Source organism: Schistocerca gregaria, chromosome 1, assembly GCF_023897955.1.
Source record: "Schistocerca gregaria isolate iqSchGreg1 chromosome 1, iqSchGreg1.2, whole genome shotgun sequence".
In the NCBI taxonomy this organism is placed as follows: domain Eukaryota; kingdom Metazoa; phylum Arthropoda; class Insecta; order Orthoptera; family Acrididae; genus Schistocerca; species Schistocerca gregaria.
The window spans coordinates 866,309,512-866,326,786 of record NC_064920.1 but is presented as its reverse complement, the minus strand read 5'-3'; the positions used below and the strand labels follow the sequence as shown (position 1 = coordinate 866,326,786).

Genomic DNA, 17,275 nt, shown 5'->3' with positions numbered 1-17,275 from the left:
GTTCCTGGAGATTTATTATTACCATGAATTTGTAATCAAAAAATGTTTAGAAAAACTGCACAAAGTAAATTAATATCACATAAACACCAATAACCGGTTTTACTTCCGGAAACTTCAAAAGCAAGCCTCTGTATGAGAAGTATCCCAATCCTGTTAAAATTCTGATAATAAAATCCTTTGATACTGAAAATAGTAAAACATTCCAAAGTTAATTTGATATACTATAATTTTGCTAAACCCAAATAAATCTGCATCTGAACATGAATGAATGGAAGTATGACGTAAAGTGGCATGTAAACAAAGATGACGTACTTTGACAGCTGTTAGATTCAAAGTTCCCGCTAATACGCTAATTTGAACGAATGGCAAAAAAGCTACTTCTTTGTAATTGGTTGGTGTAAATAACTTCAATGGTGGATGCCTCAACTCACGCGTCTGGCCACTTTTCACATTACAACACACGAATTCCCTTGCCTAAACTACTGAAGATACACATCAAGGCACACACCTTCAAAAGACACATACAACAACTTTGACAAATACACTGAAAATCAAAAACAAATAAATGGTGACAATAACTACTGTTAGTGTTGGGATCAACAATCACTGAAGATGGAGTCTTTACATATACACTACTTTTATTTATGGAGAGAAACATTAAGAGATAGTCTATTAGGAAGCAAAATGAAAGTAAATTCTTTACAATTGCAAGTTTCTCAAAGAGAGGAGTGGTTTTGAATCTTATGTGCTTTGGGTCGGCGTGATGTGGCAACGGCGGTAGAAGCAGTTTGAAGTTGCTGATATAACTCGTGTAAGTTCATCCAGTCATGTCCTTAGCATTAATACATCTTCTTTCCTTACATCCTGTTTCAACTGACAGTGGTAATAAGTTGTGTAGCATCCATTTGTCGTAGCCCGGAACAAAGTTGTTTATGCAGCACATAGAGACTGTATTAGTTCAACTGCAACTTTCACACACAACAGTTTGGCACAGTCCACATGTCGTGATTAAATTAACAGTCCATTTACTATAATTTTCCAATTGCAAAGTTAGACAGTCCACCTGCTGTTAATATTCACCGCTCACGATAACAATGTTCCTGTAAAAATAGTCATTTAGATAGCAATACAGTTCACAGTTTCCACATTGGCAGTTAGTGTTTTAGCATACGTCATATTTTGTTGTATAAAAATGAGCAGTATTAAATTCACAGTTTATGTAATGCAGTTCAATTCTAAACTGATGACAATATTGTCTGTTCACAAGTGCATTGTTGCTGCCACAAGCATAGTTCTGCAAAAACCAACAGCGTTTGCATAATACAACGTCCATTTAGGATGTCCATCATTAGGCAAATTTCAAACCATGTCTAACACGCGAAAGTCGGGTATTGATATCATGTTAAATGCACACCATTACAACACACAATACTTGCTTTCATACCGCCATGCTCATGCATCATCCGCGACTGTTTGCCAAACTGTTCGACCCGACAGCTATTGACACCTCTCTCGCTCCACATTTCTTACAACACTTTTGCCTACTGCATTCCGTTTCACACAGTACATGTAATAAAACTGTTTGAAAGATGATCAGGGAAAAAATAAATCTTTACATAATGAACTCATGTATAAAACAGCAGAGTAAAATAGCCACTCTTTTTGTTCTACACTATATAACCAAATAAAAAATAGTCTATGTCGTCCTAAATATATCTGTAAAGTTGAAAGTAGTAAAAGAAAGGAAAAAAATCTCGTTATTAGTCATCATATCACATTGCCACCCCCCCCCCCCCCCCCACACACACACACACATTTTTATCATGAGATTTTCCAAAGAAACTCTCAAGATAAAATGTCCTTGACACATACAAGTCATTGGTAGGCCACTGATAACATCGCCGTTGGGTGCCCACAAGATCCCGAAACACACACGCACACATAATGTATGAAATATATCCAATAAAAATGAAATAGTATATAACAAACTTCTTATCGAAGAATATCAAAAGTTCCACAATTAAACGTCATTGGGTTTATGGCCCCAAATAGAGTAACATGACGTGTATGCATTGGTACAAATAGTTAAGCAAAAGAATTAATTGCCATAAATTTACATTCGAAAGCTGAAGACATATCCAATCAGTTATTTACCTACAATACATATTACACAAAACTTTTCATCACACCTTTGAGTGTCTTTTTTTGTTTTTATTTTATTTTTTTTATAGTCACTGCTTATGTTTTTCTTATAATATGTCGTAACTCTTGGAAGTTATTGCTTTTCATCACACACTGTAACAACTCAAACTCGGTTATTAAATTACTAATTAAATATCTCCTCATATTTCCAAAGCTCTCCCCCATCTCTCAGCTTAATTTTTCATTATTCCAAATCACAATACTACAAAATCCCACTTGCAAGAACTCCTCTGTAACCATTTCTTTCAATTAAGTCCTGAATGTTTTAATTACGTCCTCCACCTAAATGCTGAGTACTACCTTCAGCTACACATTCATCAAATTTACCTTCTTGTCTTTCCAAGCAAAATTATATACTCTATCTCAACTCATTCCTCCTGGTTGCCAAATATTGCTCTCAACAACAATTCCCACTGTTTTTGTCTTTCTAATATTGTATGGTTTCAAATCTATTATATTCTTAAGACCACATTTCTTCTTTGACTTTGGGTACACTAAATAGAATGCATTCAGGTGTGGTATACTTATTACCTCAAATGGACCCTTATACACATCAAAAAATTTTGAAATCTCATAATTTCTCTCTTTAGATTTTTCATATGCCTTCACAAAGACTAGATCTCTTTCTTTAATATCAACCATCTTTATTTTGTCATCATGTCACCTCCTCCTTTTGTCCAACTTCTTTTCTACCTATTCTTTCGCTCTTTTCTTTTTGTCATCCCAACTTAATTCCTCTCTCTCTCTCTGGGAAAAAGACAATTTTTCTTCAACAAAACGCAAAGGTCTCTTTCCCTTTATAATCTCATTAGGAGTAAATCCCATTATGTCACAACTTACAGTATTCATTACATCCTCAGTATTTTCCACAATATCTCCCCATGAACTATGGTTGTTGCTACAATAGTATGTAAGGCACAGTCGCCCAATTTTCCTCATGTAACGCACTGCAGGATTTCCTGCCAGATGGTAACTTGATGTGTATATTTTTGTTATTGTATGGTTATCAAGGCCTTCCTTCCACTTCCTACTCATAAACTGTAACCCGTTATCAGAAAGAATGGCCTTCGGTTTACCAAACTTTATGAAACAGTCCTTTTCTAATTTAGTCAAGATCCCTTTGCCAGTTGCTTTGCACAAAGGATAGAGTTTCATAAATTTAAAGAATATTTCCAACGCTTCAAAGATATAAGCAAAACCTCCTTTTGTTTTCAGCAAAGAGCCATAAAAATCCACTGCTAACAATTCGATTAAGTCATCTGGTTTGACATTTTGCAATGAAAGTCTGCATGTCTGATTAGTAACCTTTGCTTTTTGGCATATGTCACACGTCTTAATACGGTTGTTTACTCTCCTCACCATGTATACCCTTTTTTGCTCCTATATATCCAAAACTCAAATGAATATAATCAATTATATCATCTATGTACTCACTGGGCCAACACACCATCCAATCCCCTGAATTTTCATTAGTTCGCCTAAATAAAACCTCACCATGCACCTTGTAATATTTTGCAAATTTATTATTAGTAGCCAGCGTATCTAAGTCCCTCTTTAGCATTTTCCATATTTCATCATGATTCTGATACCTCCTCATGTACTTACAGATGCCCTCTATTTTATTTTCTCTGGGAAGTCCCTTTGTATAGAACAATTTAACATGTTACTCATCTACTTCCCATCTTTCTTCACCATCTTCGGCCAATGGTAACCTTGGCAAAGTGTTTGCTATTTTGTTTTGTGAGCCCTTAACATATTTTATTTCAAACTCAAATTGTTGCATAAACACCATCCACCTTGTCAATCATGTATTCATCAGTTTAAATTTCTTAAAAAATGTAAGAGCTCCATGATCAGTTTAAATGACAGTTTTGTTGCCCCACAGGAAGTCTCTGAATTTTTTGAATCCCAAAATTATTGATGGAGCTTTTCTTTCAGTCTGACTGATTTCTTTTATACCTCGGTAAACCGTAACCACTAGAATTGGTTTTCAGACAAAAGGGTCAACTAAGGTCCGGGCGGTGTAAAATCCCATTCTCTTCCAAGGCCTCTTTAAGATTGTTGAACGCTTCTTCACAAGGTACTTTTGGACATAAATATTTGTTTAAACATGGGTTGTTGAACACTTGTCCAGACACTAAGTTTCTTTAAAAATTACACAAACCTAGGAATGATTTCAACTGCTTTCAGGTCTTTGGACATGGACACACTTTCATTGCTTTTATCCTTTCAGGGCCAACCTTAATACCAGCAGTAGACAAGATTCTACCCAAAAATGTTATTTATTTTCTTACAGATCCACATTTCGTAAGCTTAAGGGTCATTCCCCCTTTCCTCAGAGCTTGAAACGCCTCATCCAGCAATCTACAATGCTCTTCCCAAGACACAGTGGCAACCAACAGGTCGTCCACATACACCGTTATTTTGGAACTCAACTCTGCTCATAATACTTGGGCGAGAGCCTGAATGAACACTGACACACTGATATTTAAACCAAAAGGAACCACAGTGTATTGGTAACATTTGCCATTTACCAAAAAAGCAGTACATTTTCTGTACTCCTTTGCGAGTGGGACTTGCCAGTACCCAGCTGTCACATCAAGACTGCTCATATAATTCATATTGTAATATTTTCGCAATATTCCATCCATATTCTCAGGGCAATCAGTCTCTACTCACTACGGTATTCAACATCCTAGCATCTATAACCAATCTCACACTACCATCTTTCTTGCCAACAACTATTAATTTACTATTGTATTCACTTTTACTTCTCCCTGTAACACCACACTCTATCTTCCTTTCAATTTCCTTACGTATCGCTTCTCTCAAAGCAAACACTGTATGGAAATGTTTTCTTGCAAAGGGTTCATGTGGTTACCTATCTAACTTGCATTCAGAGTTCTTAACTTTATCTGGTATATCTGAAAACACTTCTCTATTCACCCATAGAACCTCTGTTACCTCTTCCTTCTGTTGCCCACTTAACCCTTCTGACTTGTCCACTTGAACCTTATAATGGGTCAACCTTCTCTGACATTACTTTTTTTATATATAGAAACAACCGATACCATGTATACTATCGATTTTTGTAAAGGTAAATATTATATCATCTGTCCAACTAAGTGAATTTCATGTGATTTTGTATACAGTGTATTATATTTCAGGCTAAAATGTATAAAAAGAAATTAATTTGTTAGTATTCTGTACATGCAATTAAAATTACTCTTTTAAAAATATTTGAAATTAAGAAATTTCTGGTATACTTAAAATTCATATTATTAACTGCACAATCTAACGCAAGATATTAAATTTAATTCAGGACTCATTTGTAAAATAATGATATATTTTAGAGAAGATTCTTTTTTGTCAAGAAAGGTTGGAAACCCCTTTGTTTTGTAAACTCTTTGGAGTATTGGTGGATACCACAGAATATTAAGTAGTAGTGGGCATGCTTCTAATGGAAATGCACATATTGTGCTAAACTTGTCAACAACAGTGTAATTTTTGGTGTGATAAAATTTATAATTGTAAAGTCGGTGTGATTTAGAAGAATGAGATAAAATAAAAAGATATTTATAGCAACAGTCAAATCTTCCTCAGTTATTTGGTTCAAAAAGAACCCACAATGTTATAAAGATTACAGCCTCAAAAATGTATCCTAGACACAACAAGACTTGGAGCCAAAAACAACAACAATGAGGTAATGAAGATAAGTTAAAATTTTTCTTTTGTGTATATTATGCTACTCAAAGCTTTAAAATATAGTGAACAGACTAAGAGGGATTTAGAGGTGATGTGTGGGAGGGTAAGATTACAACCTTCAACTCTTCTATTGTTCCTCTTTCATCTTTATTACCACCACAGTCTATGTTCAATTCTAAATCCCCAATTTCCATTCCTATTGGCATCACTTTTACCTTCAATTGTCCTACTAAATCATTATTATCTATCACCATACCCTCAAAACTCACACTCGTTTCCAATCTTCAATTATCAAAACTGATAAAACCATCTCCACAATTAATTTCTGCTTTGCCCTCTATTGACCAATACATACCCAAGATAATATCAACACTCAGACCAAGCACCACAAAAAGTTGTGTACCAAACCTACTCCTCCTAGTTCCAATTCTAAAATAATCTGACTCTTAACAACTTTCCTCAGTTTACCGGTGGCACCTATTATTTTTGAGCCTAACACTGATACATCCACTATCTAATTACCATCTTTTGTACATTTATAGAATTCTTCACCTAATACACTAAGTTTACTATCTTTATAGTTTTCTATTCCCTACCATAGGCTCTTAATTTTACAAAAGGCTGCCTGGCTTCAATATCATCAAAGAGAAATGCATCTCCTTGTACTCCTACCTATTCACTACAACTACTGTCCTCACTTCCTTCTCCCTCACTTTCAACACTTTCAATTTGTGTTATATTACTTTCCTTTTCTCCATCTCCTTGTACCCCTTCAGATTGTTTAATTCCTTCATACACATGAGAAAACACTCCAATACATGAACCTTCAGTTCCTACATCATTTCTACCATTAACTTTGGCCACTTTCCTTCCAATCGCCAAGTTTTGACTTTCACACCTCTTATCACCATGATTAGCACTATCAAGCCTCATTGTGACAACTTGCAACATCAGTGGACCTCGACACTCGACCCACTCCAGCATGGGCCCTTACTGTTGCGGGGCACCATTTTCCACATGAGAATTTCCCCATCTACTATGACCTCTGTTATTACCTCTAAAATCCACTCGACCTCTTCCTCCTCTATCCCTCACATTTACTTGATTCATTCTGTTAATCTGCTCTCGATTCTCATGATACTTCTCAGAATCTCTGTTTTCATGAAATGAACAATTTGTTTGCCATCTATTCACATCCCTCACTCTATTAAGAAAATATTTTACATTGTTGTTATGCCCTATTATTAGAAGGTAACTTCCCCATTAGCACCTCTATAGTATCCCTGCCACTTCAAGTACCATCCAAATGTTTCAGTCTATTAATCCATCTTTCACAATATTCTCTCATACTTTCTCTGTTTCTCCTCTCATACTCCCCCCTCCAGGCCTGGGGGTTAGAATAGGGCCAAGGTATTCCTGCCTGTCATAAGAGGCGACTAAAAGGAGTTTCATACATTTCAACCTTTATGTGATGGCCCCCTGCAGTGTTTGACCATTATTCAAATTTTTCCCAAAGATTGAGCCAATTGAGGAAGAGCACCTTACACAGTGCATCATGTCCAACATGCACTGAGACCTATCACAACCTTCGTCAATGTGGATCTGCACTTCTGCTCATTCTCCAGCTGTTGGCGAGTTAACCTGCCTGGGTGCATATTTTTCCATCAACTGCAGCATCGTGTTCTATGCTGACGATGATAATGGACTTGTTTGCTTGGTTGCATCTGATATCCAGCACAGTAGTGTCCGTTGTGGTGGGGCTACTATGTACCCTGTTGGTTGTAGCCCCCTGACCATATAGGGATCGGTCTGCGGGTGCCTGCGCCATTAACTCCCCATGTATACCATGGAGTAGATGCCTGTCACACTGGGGCATCGGGACTCCCAGCAATGGCCTTTGCTGTGGCTGGATGGTGCCTGTGGGGAGGGCCCCTGGTTGGTGTGGGTGGCATCAGGGCAGATGACGTGATGATGCTTAGTACATCGTCTCTTGCTGGTGGTCAAACACCAGCAGTCTAAGCATTCACGGGCTCAATTCAGTGCACAGAAGTATGACTCCAAATCATTCCCCTCCCTGGCCACACCATGGGAGGAACATCAGGCTGGATGGCAGCAGTTCTTATTCGCTCCGATACCTTGTATGTTTGAGAGCTGATGGGGGACTCTTTCATGACGATGGAGCCTCAGTGTTTTGTTAAGCATTTAGAGGACAAGTTTGGGGAGGTGGAGGGATTGTCCAAAATGAGATCTGACTCAGTTTTGATCAAAACAGCATCCTCTGCCCTGTCACAGACGTTACTCACTTGTGACAAGCTGGGGGATGTTTCTGTAAACATGACAACCTATAAGAGTTTAAATATGGTCCACGGTATCATATTTCACAGGGACCTTTTTTTGTGGTTTGACAATGAGCTGCACGCCAATTTCGAACAGCAAGGTGTACATTTCAATCGGTGTGTCCACCAGGATCCGAGGGATAATCAAGTTACCACCGGTGCCATCATCTTGGCCTTCGAGGGTGATACATTACCCGAGAAGGTCAAGGTGATGGTCCACCACTGTGATGTAAAGCACTATATCCCTCCCCCAATGCAGTGCTTTAAATGCTGGAAGTTTGGCCATATGTCTTCCCACTGTACTTCCAACATCACATGTCAATATTGCAGATGCCCATCACATCCCAATACTCCATGTGCCCCGACTCCCATCTGTGTCAACTGTGGAGAGCACCATTCACCTTGCTCACCTGATTGCAGGATTCCCCAGAAAGAAAGGAAAATCATGGAGTACAAGACCCTGGACTGCATGATCTACACTGAGGCTAAGATGAAATTTGAACGCCTACATCCTGTACGTATGACATCATCTTATCCCGCCACTACAATAGTTTTAGCCCCATCAGCTCTGCCAACCCCAGTCACTTCTCAGAGCTGGAAGGCTACATCTGTACCCCTGATGGTGGGGGGCACTTCCCTCCCTGTTGCTCCTGCACCACCTACTTCGGGAGCAACACCCCCCCCCCCCCCCCAACCATCAGGGATATCAGTCCCCACTTCTGCGCTGGAGAAGTGTAAGTCGTCTTTGTCTCCTCTCGTTAGGAAGGGGTCCTTGGGTCACTCCCTTCCCAGGTTTCTGCTAGTGAGAAATATGACACCCACCAGTGGCTGATGAGCCGAAAAGCAGCTGGTTGTATGGCTTCATGCTCATCCTCAGTCCCGGAGACTGTATCAATGAAGTCCTCCCAGTCAGGGTACCCAAGGAGCAGTGAGAGAAATCCAAAAAGAAGGTCCCCAAGACCAAGGGAATTGCGGTCGCACCGACACTACTGCTACCTACAAGCTCTGTGGATGAGGTAGAGATTCAGGCATTCACTGAGGACCTAGATCTTTCCGGACCCTCAGACACAATGGATATAGACAGCACAGACAATTAGTCAGTGGCAGCAGGTGACCCTGAGGCGTAAACTGCCTAATTGAATGTTCCATGCCTTCCTAGTCTCACGATGACATCCTCCAGTGGAATTGCAGTGGTTTTTTTTCCACAACCTGGCTAAGCTATGGAATTGTTAAGCTTTACACCTGCTTTCTGCATTACCCTCCAGGACACCTGGTTCCCGGCAATGCGGACCCCTGCCCTCCGTGGCTATAAGGGATATTAGAGGAACCATAGCAACTATAATTGAGTGTCAGGTGGAGTTTGCGCTTATGTCCTAAACTAAGTCTGTAGTGAAACTGTGCCCCTTCAAACCCCTCTTGATGCTGTGGCTGTCAGAAAAAGGATGATGCAGGAAATAAATGTCTGCAATGTATATCTTCCTCCAGATGGTGCAGTACCTCTGAATGTATTACCTGCACTGATTGATCAACTCCCTAAACCTTTCCTACTATCGGGAGATTTTAACACCCATAACCCCTTGTGGGGGGGGCACCTTGCTTACTGGCCGTAGCAGAGATGTCGAAACTTTACTGTTTTCATTTGACCTCTGCCTCTTAAATACTGGGGCCACCACCCATTTCAGTGTGGCTCATGGCAGTTACTCGGCTGTTGACTTATCAATCTGCAGCCCAGGACCTCTCCCATCTATCCACTTGAGATCACATGATGACCTGTGTGATAGTGACCACTTCCCAATCTTCCTGTCACTGCCCCAGCATCAGGCACATGGATGCCTGCCCAAATGGGCTTTAAACAAACCGTCAAATCTCCCCGACATAGGAACATCAATGTGATGAATTAGCAGGGGACTACAACAATCCTTTCTGCAGCAGAAAACACAATCCCTCGCTCTTTAGGGTACCCCCAGCGAAAGGCAGTCCCTTGTTGGTCGCTGGAAGTCGCTGAAGCAACAAAGGAGCGTTGGCGGGTTCTACAGCGGCACCCTTTCCTAGAGCACCTCATAGCCTTTAAACGGCTCCGTGCCCACGTTTGCCAACTTACCAAATGACAGAAGCAGGAGTGTTGAAAGAGATACATCTGAAGCACTGGGTGCCATACATCACCTTCCCAAGTCTGGGCAACGATCAAACGTGTTCCCAGTGTTAACATAAATGGCATGTTATCTACTGACCCAATCACAATTACTTTTCTGAGCACTATACTCAAGCCTCTGCATTGGAGAATTACCCCCAGCTTTTCGCACTCTCAAACAGCGGTTGGACGGGAAAGTCCTCTCCTTCACTACATACCACAGTGAATCCTATAATGCCCCATTTACAGAGTGGGAGCTCCTTAGTGCCCTGACACTGCTCCTGGGTAAGATCGGATCCACAGTCAAATGGTTAAACATCTCTCATCTGACTACAAAGGACATCTCCTCATGATCTTCAACTGGATCTGGTGCGATGGCATCTTTCCATCGCAATGGCGGCAGAGCACCACCATTCTGGTGCTCAAACCTGGTAAAAACCCGCTTGATGTGGATAGTTCTCAGCCCATCAGCCTTGTCAACATTCTATGTAAGTTGCTGGAATGTATGGTGTGTTGGCAGTTGGTTTGGGTCCTGGAGTCATGTGGCCTACTGGCTCCATGTCAAGGTGGCTTTCGCCAGGGTCGCTCTACCACTGATAATCTTGTGTCCCAATCTACCACTGATAATCTTGTGTCCCTTGAGTCTGCCATCCGAACAGCCTTTTTCAGACACCAACATCTGGTTGCCGTCTTTTTTTATGTACGAAGAGCATATGACATAACCTGGCGACATCATATCCATGTCACATTATACAAATGGGGTATCCGAGGGCTGCTCTCAATTTTTATCCAAAATTTTCTGTCACTTCATACTTTCCATGTCCCAAGTTGACACCTACCATAGTCCCCCCCATATCCAGGAGAATGAGGTTCCACAGGGCTCTGTATTGAGTGTGTCTCTATTTTTAGTGGCCATTAATGGTCTAGCAGCAGCTGTAGGGTCGTCCGTCTCACCCTCTCTGTATGCAGACAACTGGTGCATTTTGTACTGCTCCACCAGTACTGGTGTAGCTGAGCAGTGCCTACAGGGAGCCAACCACAAGCCCACGGTTTCCAGTTTTCGCCTGCAAAGTAGTGTGTTATGCACTTCTGTCCATGTCATACCATTCATCCGGAAACAGAACTTTACCTTAATGATGATCCACTCAATGTAGTGGAGACATATCGATTCTTAGGACTGGTTTTCACTTCCTGATTGCTTGGCTTCCTCACCTTTGTCAGCTTAAGCAGAAGTGCTGGCAGCACCTCAATGCCCTCCACTGCCTGAGCAACATCAACTAGGTTTGAGATCGCTTTATGCTGCTACAGCTCTACAGAGCCCTTGTTCGATTCTGCCTTGGCTATGGGAGTCTGGTTTATGGTTCAGCAGTGCCCCAGCATTGTGTTTACTCGACCCAGTGCACCACCGTGGCATTCATTTAGCAACAGGAGCTATTAGGACAGGTCTGGTGACCAGCATCCTGGTGAAGGCCAGAGTCCCTCCATTGTAGGTTAGGCGTGCCCAACTGCTGGCCAGTTATGTCGCACACATTCAGAGTTCTTCTGTGCATCTGAATTAATGTCTCCTTTTCCTATCCACAGTGGTTCATCTGCTGCATCGGTAGCCCAGGTCAGGGTTTCCCAATGCAGTTCATGTCCGATCCCTTCTTTCTGAACTGGAAGGCAAGGACGCCTTTATCACCAATAACTTGAGGTCCATTCACATACACCTCCAAGGTGTACATCTAGGACGCAGCTTCATCAGGACTTTTCACATGGCCCTAAAGACTCAGTTAACACCGTGTCTCTCCGCTGCCACGTCCTCCGATTCTTGACATGTACCGAGGCCATGAAGGGGTTTACACCGACAGCTCGATGGCTGATGATCACATCGGTTTTACGTATGCCCATGGAGGACATATAGAACAGCATTCCTTGCCCGATGGCTGCAGTGTTCTCACTGCCAAGCTCGTGGCTATATCTCTTGCTCTTGAGCACATCCGTTCATGCCCCGGGATTTGTTTCTTCTGTGTACTGACTCCTTGAGCAGTCTACAAGCTATCAACCAGTGCTACCCTCGTCATCCTTTGGTAGCAACCATCCAGGAGCCATCTATACCTTGGAACAGTCCAATTGTTCAGTATTGTTTGTCTGGACCCCAGATCACATTGGAAACCCAGGCAATGAACTTGCCGACAGGCCGGCCAAACACACTATGCGGAAACCGCTTATGGAGATTAGCTTCTTTGCAACTGACCTGCGTTCAGTACTATGCCACAAGGTTTTGCAGCTTTTGCAGACGGAATGCCATAACCTCAGTACGCACAACAAACTGCATGCCGTTAAGGAGACTACGAATGTGTGGAAGACCTCCATTTGGGCCTTTCGTAGGGCTCTGTGGTTCTCTGTCGGCTCCACATTGGCCACGCTTGGGTGACAAACAGCTATCTTCTGTGCTGTGATGAACCACCTCATTGTCTGTGCAGCACCCCTCTGACAGTGGCCCACATCTTGGTGAGCTGTCCTTCTTTGGCTGCCCTGCAACGGACTCTTCAGTTACCAGACTCGTTTCCATTAATTTTAGCTGATAACAACTCATTGATTAATTTAGTTTTACATTTTATACGTGACGGTGGGTTTTAACATTCTATATAAGTTTTCACACGTATCTCATGTTTCTTGTCCCTTTGTGTTTTCCACTCTAATGCTTTTAGGCTGGATGTTTTAATGTGTCACAGATGGCTGGCTTTTCCTTTTTATTCTTGTGGTCAGCCAGCCATGGTCATCTGCTTGCTTGTTTTTCTCTCTTTTACCTGTTTCTTGCTTCTCTCTGTGGTTTTCTTTCCCTGTTTTGTCCATAGTAGTGTTGGTTGTCCTTCTGTCATTCTTCTGGTTCTTCCATTCTCCTATTGTTATGCTGTACATCTCCCTTCTTTTCTTCTTTCCCTTGTGTAATTATTTTACCAGGTACAAGGGACTGATGACCTCGCAGTTTGGTCCCTTCCCCCCCTCTTTTAAACCAACCAACCAATCATATCATACCATGGAGTGGTCTTAAGACCCATGTAACATCACTTTTTTCTCTTTGGACCAGTACTCTCCTATAAAAGCTCACTCAAATTCCTCAAAAGTTTCATATTTATTGGGTGCATCTGCTCCCACCTTGTAAACAAGCTCTGGCCCTTCTTAGCTTGTCTTTCTCTGTCCAATCTGTGGTGAACTGACTTTTCAAGCTATTTACAAAGGACACCGGATGTACATTCCCTTTGGTATCAAAGACAATATTTTTAAAGCTAGTCTTCCATTTCTGCTGTAGTTTTCTGCCTATGTTCCTAAACAATCTGATTACAATACTCCTTTACCTCATTCTTTCTTTGTTCACATTCTTTTGATTGGGCTTCTACATTTTTATCCAAGTCATTTAGTTTTTTCAGTAACCTTTCCTCGAATTTCATTTGTTTTTCCTTTAACCCAAAGAGACATTTAAATGTCTCTTTCACATAACCCTTAAACTTTTCAAAATCTTTTCCCATGTTGAATTTGACCTCAGAAATTCTCCTTACCAATCACTGTTAAAACTCCTTTTACAAATCCTTCAACCTTCATTCAAATCTCTTGTATAAGTTTTTGAGTTCCTCTCCCATTTCCTTTTGAGATTTGCTAATACCTTCTACTTTGTTAGTAACAGATTCTATCTTTTTATTAGTAGCTTCTACCCTCCCACACATTTCTTTGTTATCAGCTTCTAACCTACTTCTCATTTCTTTGTTACCAGCTTCTATCCTCCTCCTCATTTCTTTGTTACCTGCTTCTATCCATCCATCCACTCATTTCTTTGTTACATGCTTCTATCCTTCCATCCATTTCTTTCACTTCTGCTAACAACCTAGCTAACATATTTTCCAATCTTCCATTCTGCTGTGCTTGCCGTTCGATACCTGGTTCCACTTACATCTTTGGTCCTTTACCCCCTTTTTCTGTAACAACTTCTGCTTCTTCATTTTTATCTTGGTCATCTCTCCATACCTTGAAACTAGCTATTCGTTCATCTTCTCTTATCATTTACTGTATTTGCTGTATAGACAACACCACCAAACAAATATCTCCTATTTCCAAAATTTCGAAACTTCAATCTGAATTTTGCACATTCGAATAGACAGCATCCACATAATGCTGTCCTGTCACTACACGGTTGACATATGTGAAGAAAACGGTTCCTGGAGATTTACTGTGACCATGAATTTGTAATCATAAAATGCTTAAAGAAAAACTGCATGAAGTAAATTAATATTGCATAAACACCAAGAACCTGTTTTACTTCAAGAAAATTCAAAAGAAAGCCTCTGTATGAGAAGTTTCCCAATCCTGTTAAAATTCTGATAATAAAATCCTTTTTACAGCGAAAACAGTAAAACACTCCAAAGTTAATTAGATAAATAAAGACACAGTATACTGTAATTTTGCTTAGCAGTAACAGTTAAACCCAAATAAATTTGCGTCTGAACAAGGATGAAGGAAAATATGATGTTAAGTGGCATGTAAACAAAAATGTACGTTGACAGCTGTTAGATTCAAAGTTTCCTCTAATACACTAACTTGAGCCAATGGCGAATAAGCTACTTCTTTGTAATTGGACAGTGTGAATAACTTTAATAGCGGGTGCCACAACTTACGCATCTGGCCTCATTTCACAGTACAACACACAAATTCACCTGCCTAAACTACTGTATATACACATCAAAGCACACCCCTCCGAAAGACACATATAACACATGCAGCTTCTAGAACAAATACACTGAAAAGCAAAAACAGATAATTGATGGCAATAACTACTGTAAATGGTGGGATCAACAATCACTGAAATTGGAAGTCTTTACAAATACAGTACTTTTATTTATGGACAGAAACATTAAGAGATAATCTATTACAAAGCAAAAAGAAATTGAATTGTTTACAATTGTGAGTTTCTCGAAGAGAGGAGTGGTTTTGAGTCTTATCTGTTTTGGGCTTGTGTGATGTGGTGATGGCAGCAGAAGCAATTTGAAGTTGCTGATATAAATCCTGGAAGTTCATCCAGTCATGCCCTTAGCATTAATACATCCTCTTTCCTTACATCCTGTTTCAGCTCTTGGTACTAATAAATAAGTTGTGTAGCATCCATTTGTTGTATGCTGGAACAAAGTAACTGTATATGCAGCACTTGAAGGTCATATTAGTTCAACTGCAACTTTCACACACAATAGTTTGGCACAGTCCACATGTGTTTAAATTAACATTCCATTTAACATAATTTGTCAGTTGTGAAGTTACACAGTCTATCTGCTGTTAATATCCATGGTTCATGATAACAATGTTCCTGTGAAAGCAATCACTTACGCAGCAACAGAGTTCACAGTTTCCACATTGGCGGTTAGTGTTTTAACATACGTCATATTTCGTTGTCAAGAAAAATTAGTAATATTAAATTCACAGTTTATGTAATGCAGTTCAATTCTAAACTGATGACAGTACTGTCTGTTCACGAGTGCATTGTCACTGCCACAAGCATCGTTCTGCAGAAACAACAGTATTTGCATAATGCAACATCTATTTAGAATGTCTATCATGAAGTCCAGTGTGGTTGGCAGGAGAGCCAACACCATGTTACTAGAGGAGGCCGAAAGGCATGCGTCTTAGCTCACGCAGGCTGGCGTGAGGTCTGGAACAGGACAAGGAAACTAGAATTTAGAAAAACGGACGTAGCTGGTGGAATACTTAACTTTAATCCGTTAATGACGAACGTCGGTCTTGACGATACATGATTCAATATCAATAATAACTGATAATGGAGCCTTGCTAGGTCGTAGCAAATGACGTAGCTGAAGGCTATGATAACTATCGTCTCAGCAAATGAGAGCGTATTTTGTCAGTGAACCATCGCTAGCAAAGTCGGCTGTACAACTGGGGCGAGTGCTAGGAAGTCTCTCTAGACCTGCCATGTGGCGGCGCTCGGTCTGCAATCACTGATAGTGGCTACACGCGGGTCCGACGTATACTACCAGACCGCAGCCGATTTAAAGGCTACCACCTAGCAAGTGTGGTGTCTGGCACTGACACCACAAAGTCAAATTTCAAATCATGTCTAACACATGAAAGTTCGGTATTAATATCATGTTAAATGCACACCATTACAACACACAATACTTGCTTTCGTACGCCATGCTCGCGCATCATCCGCGACTGTCTGGCAAACTGTTTGACCCGACAACTACTGACACCTCTCTCACACCACAGTTCTTACAACACTTCTGCCTACTGCATTCTGTTTCACACAGTACATATAATAAAACTGTTTGAAAGATCATCAGCGAAAAAATTTAAGTCTTTACATAAAAGACTAGTGTGTAAAATAGCAAAGTAAACATAGTCACACTTCATGTTCTATTCTATATAACCAAATTAAAAAATAATCTATGCCGTCATAAATATATCTGTGGAGTTGAAGGTAGTAAAAGAAATGAAAAAAATATATATCCCTCATTATTAGTCTTGACATCACCTTGTACATATGACTTCTGACAAGCACTGGTAATTCGTACTTCACACTGACTAGCACAGTATCACATAACAGACTGTATGAACCAGATCACATTATCTTCACTATTACTTTTTTGAGTTTGGTGCATATCATGAGGTACTTTGGACAGTTGCCAATGTAAATTACTTCATTTTTTATGCTAAGGATGCTTTTTTGGTCCATCAGTAATCTTTCTGCACAATTGTGATGAGTTTATAAAACAGAAGCAGTAGTAAAAATATTCTTTATATGAAAGACATACTACAAATGTCACATTAGATATCATATTTCCCTGTTTTTTCAACTTTTTTCATACATAAGTCTGCAGACAGGTTGGTTGCAGGCCTCTCCCTAACCAACACACAT

General features: G+C 40.4%; 1 protein-coding gene across 3 annotated transcripts in view; it reads right to left on the bottom strand.

Moving 5' to 3' along the window:
* Positions 1–15,225: 15,225 nt before the first annotated feature.
* The window catches only part of LOC126272966 (uncharacterized), an 87,360-nt gene continuing 85,310 nt past the window's right edge, over positions 15,226–17,275 (bottom strand). The window contains exon 6 of one of the 3 annotated variants that reach the window (XR_007549291.1): positions 15,226–15,524. Coding sequence is in view for 2 of the 3 variants with exons in the window: in XM_049976347.1 (XP_049832304.1) it covers positions 15,423–15,524 (102 nt within the window). In the remaining variant the exon portion in view is untranslated. The other 2 variants (XM_049976347.1, XM_049976385.1) reach the window with 2 other exon arrangements.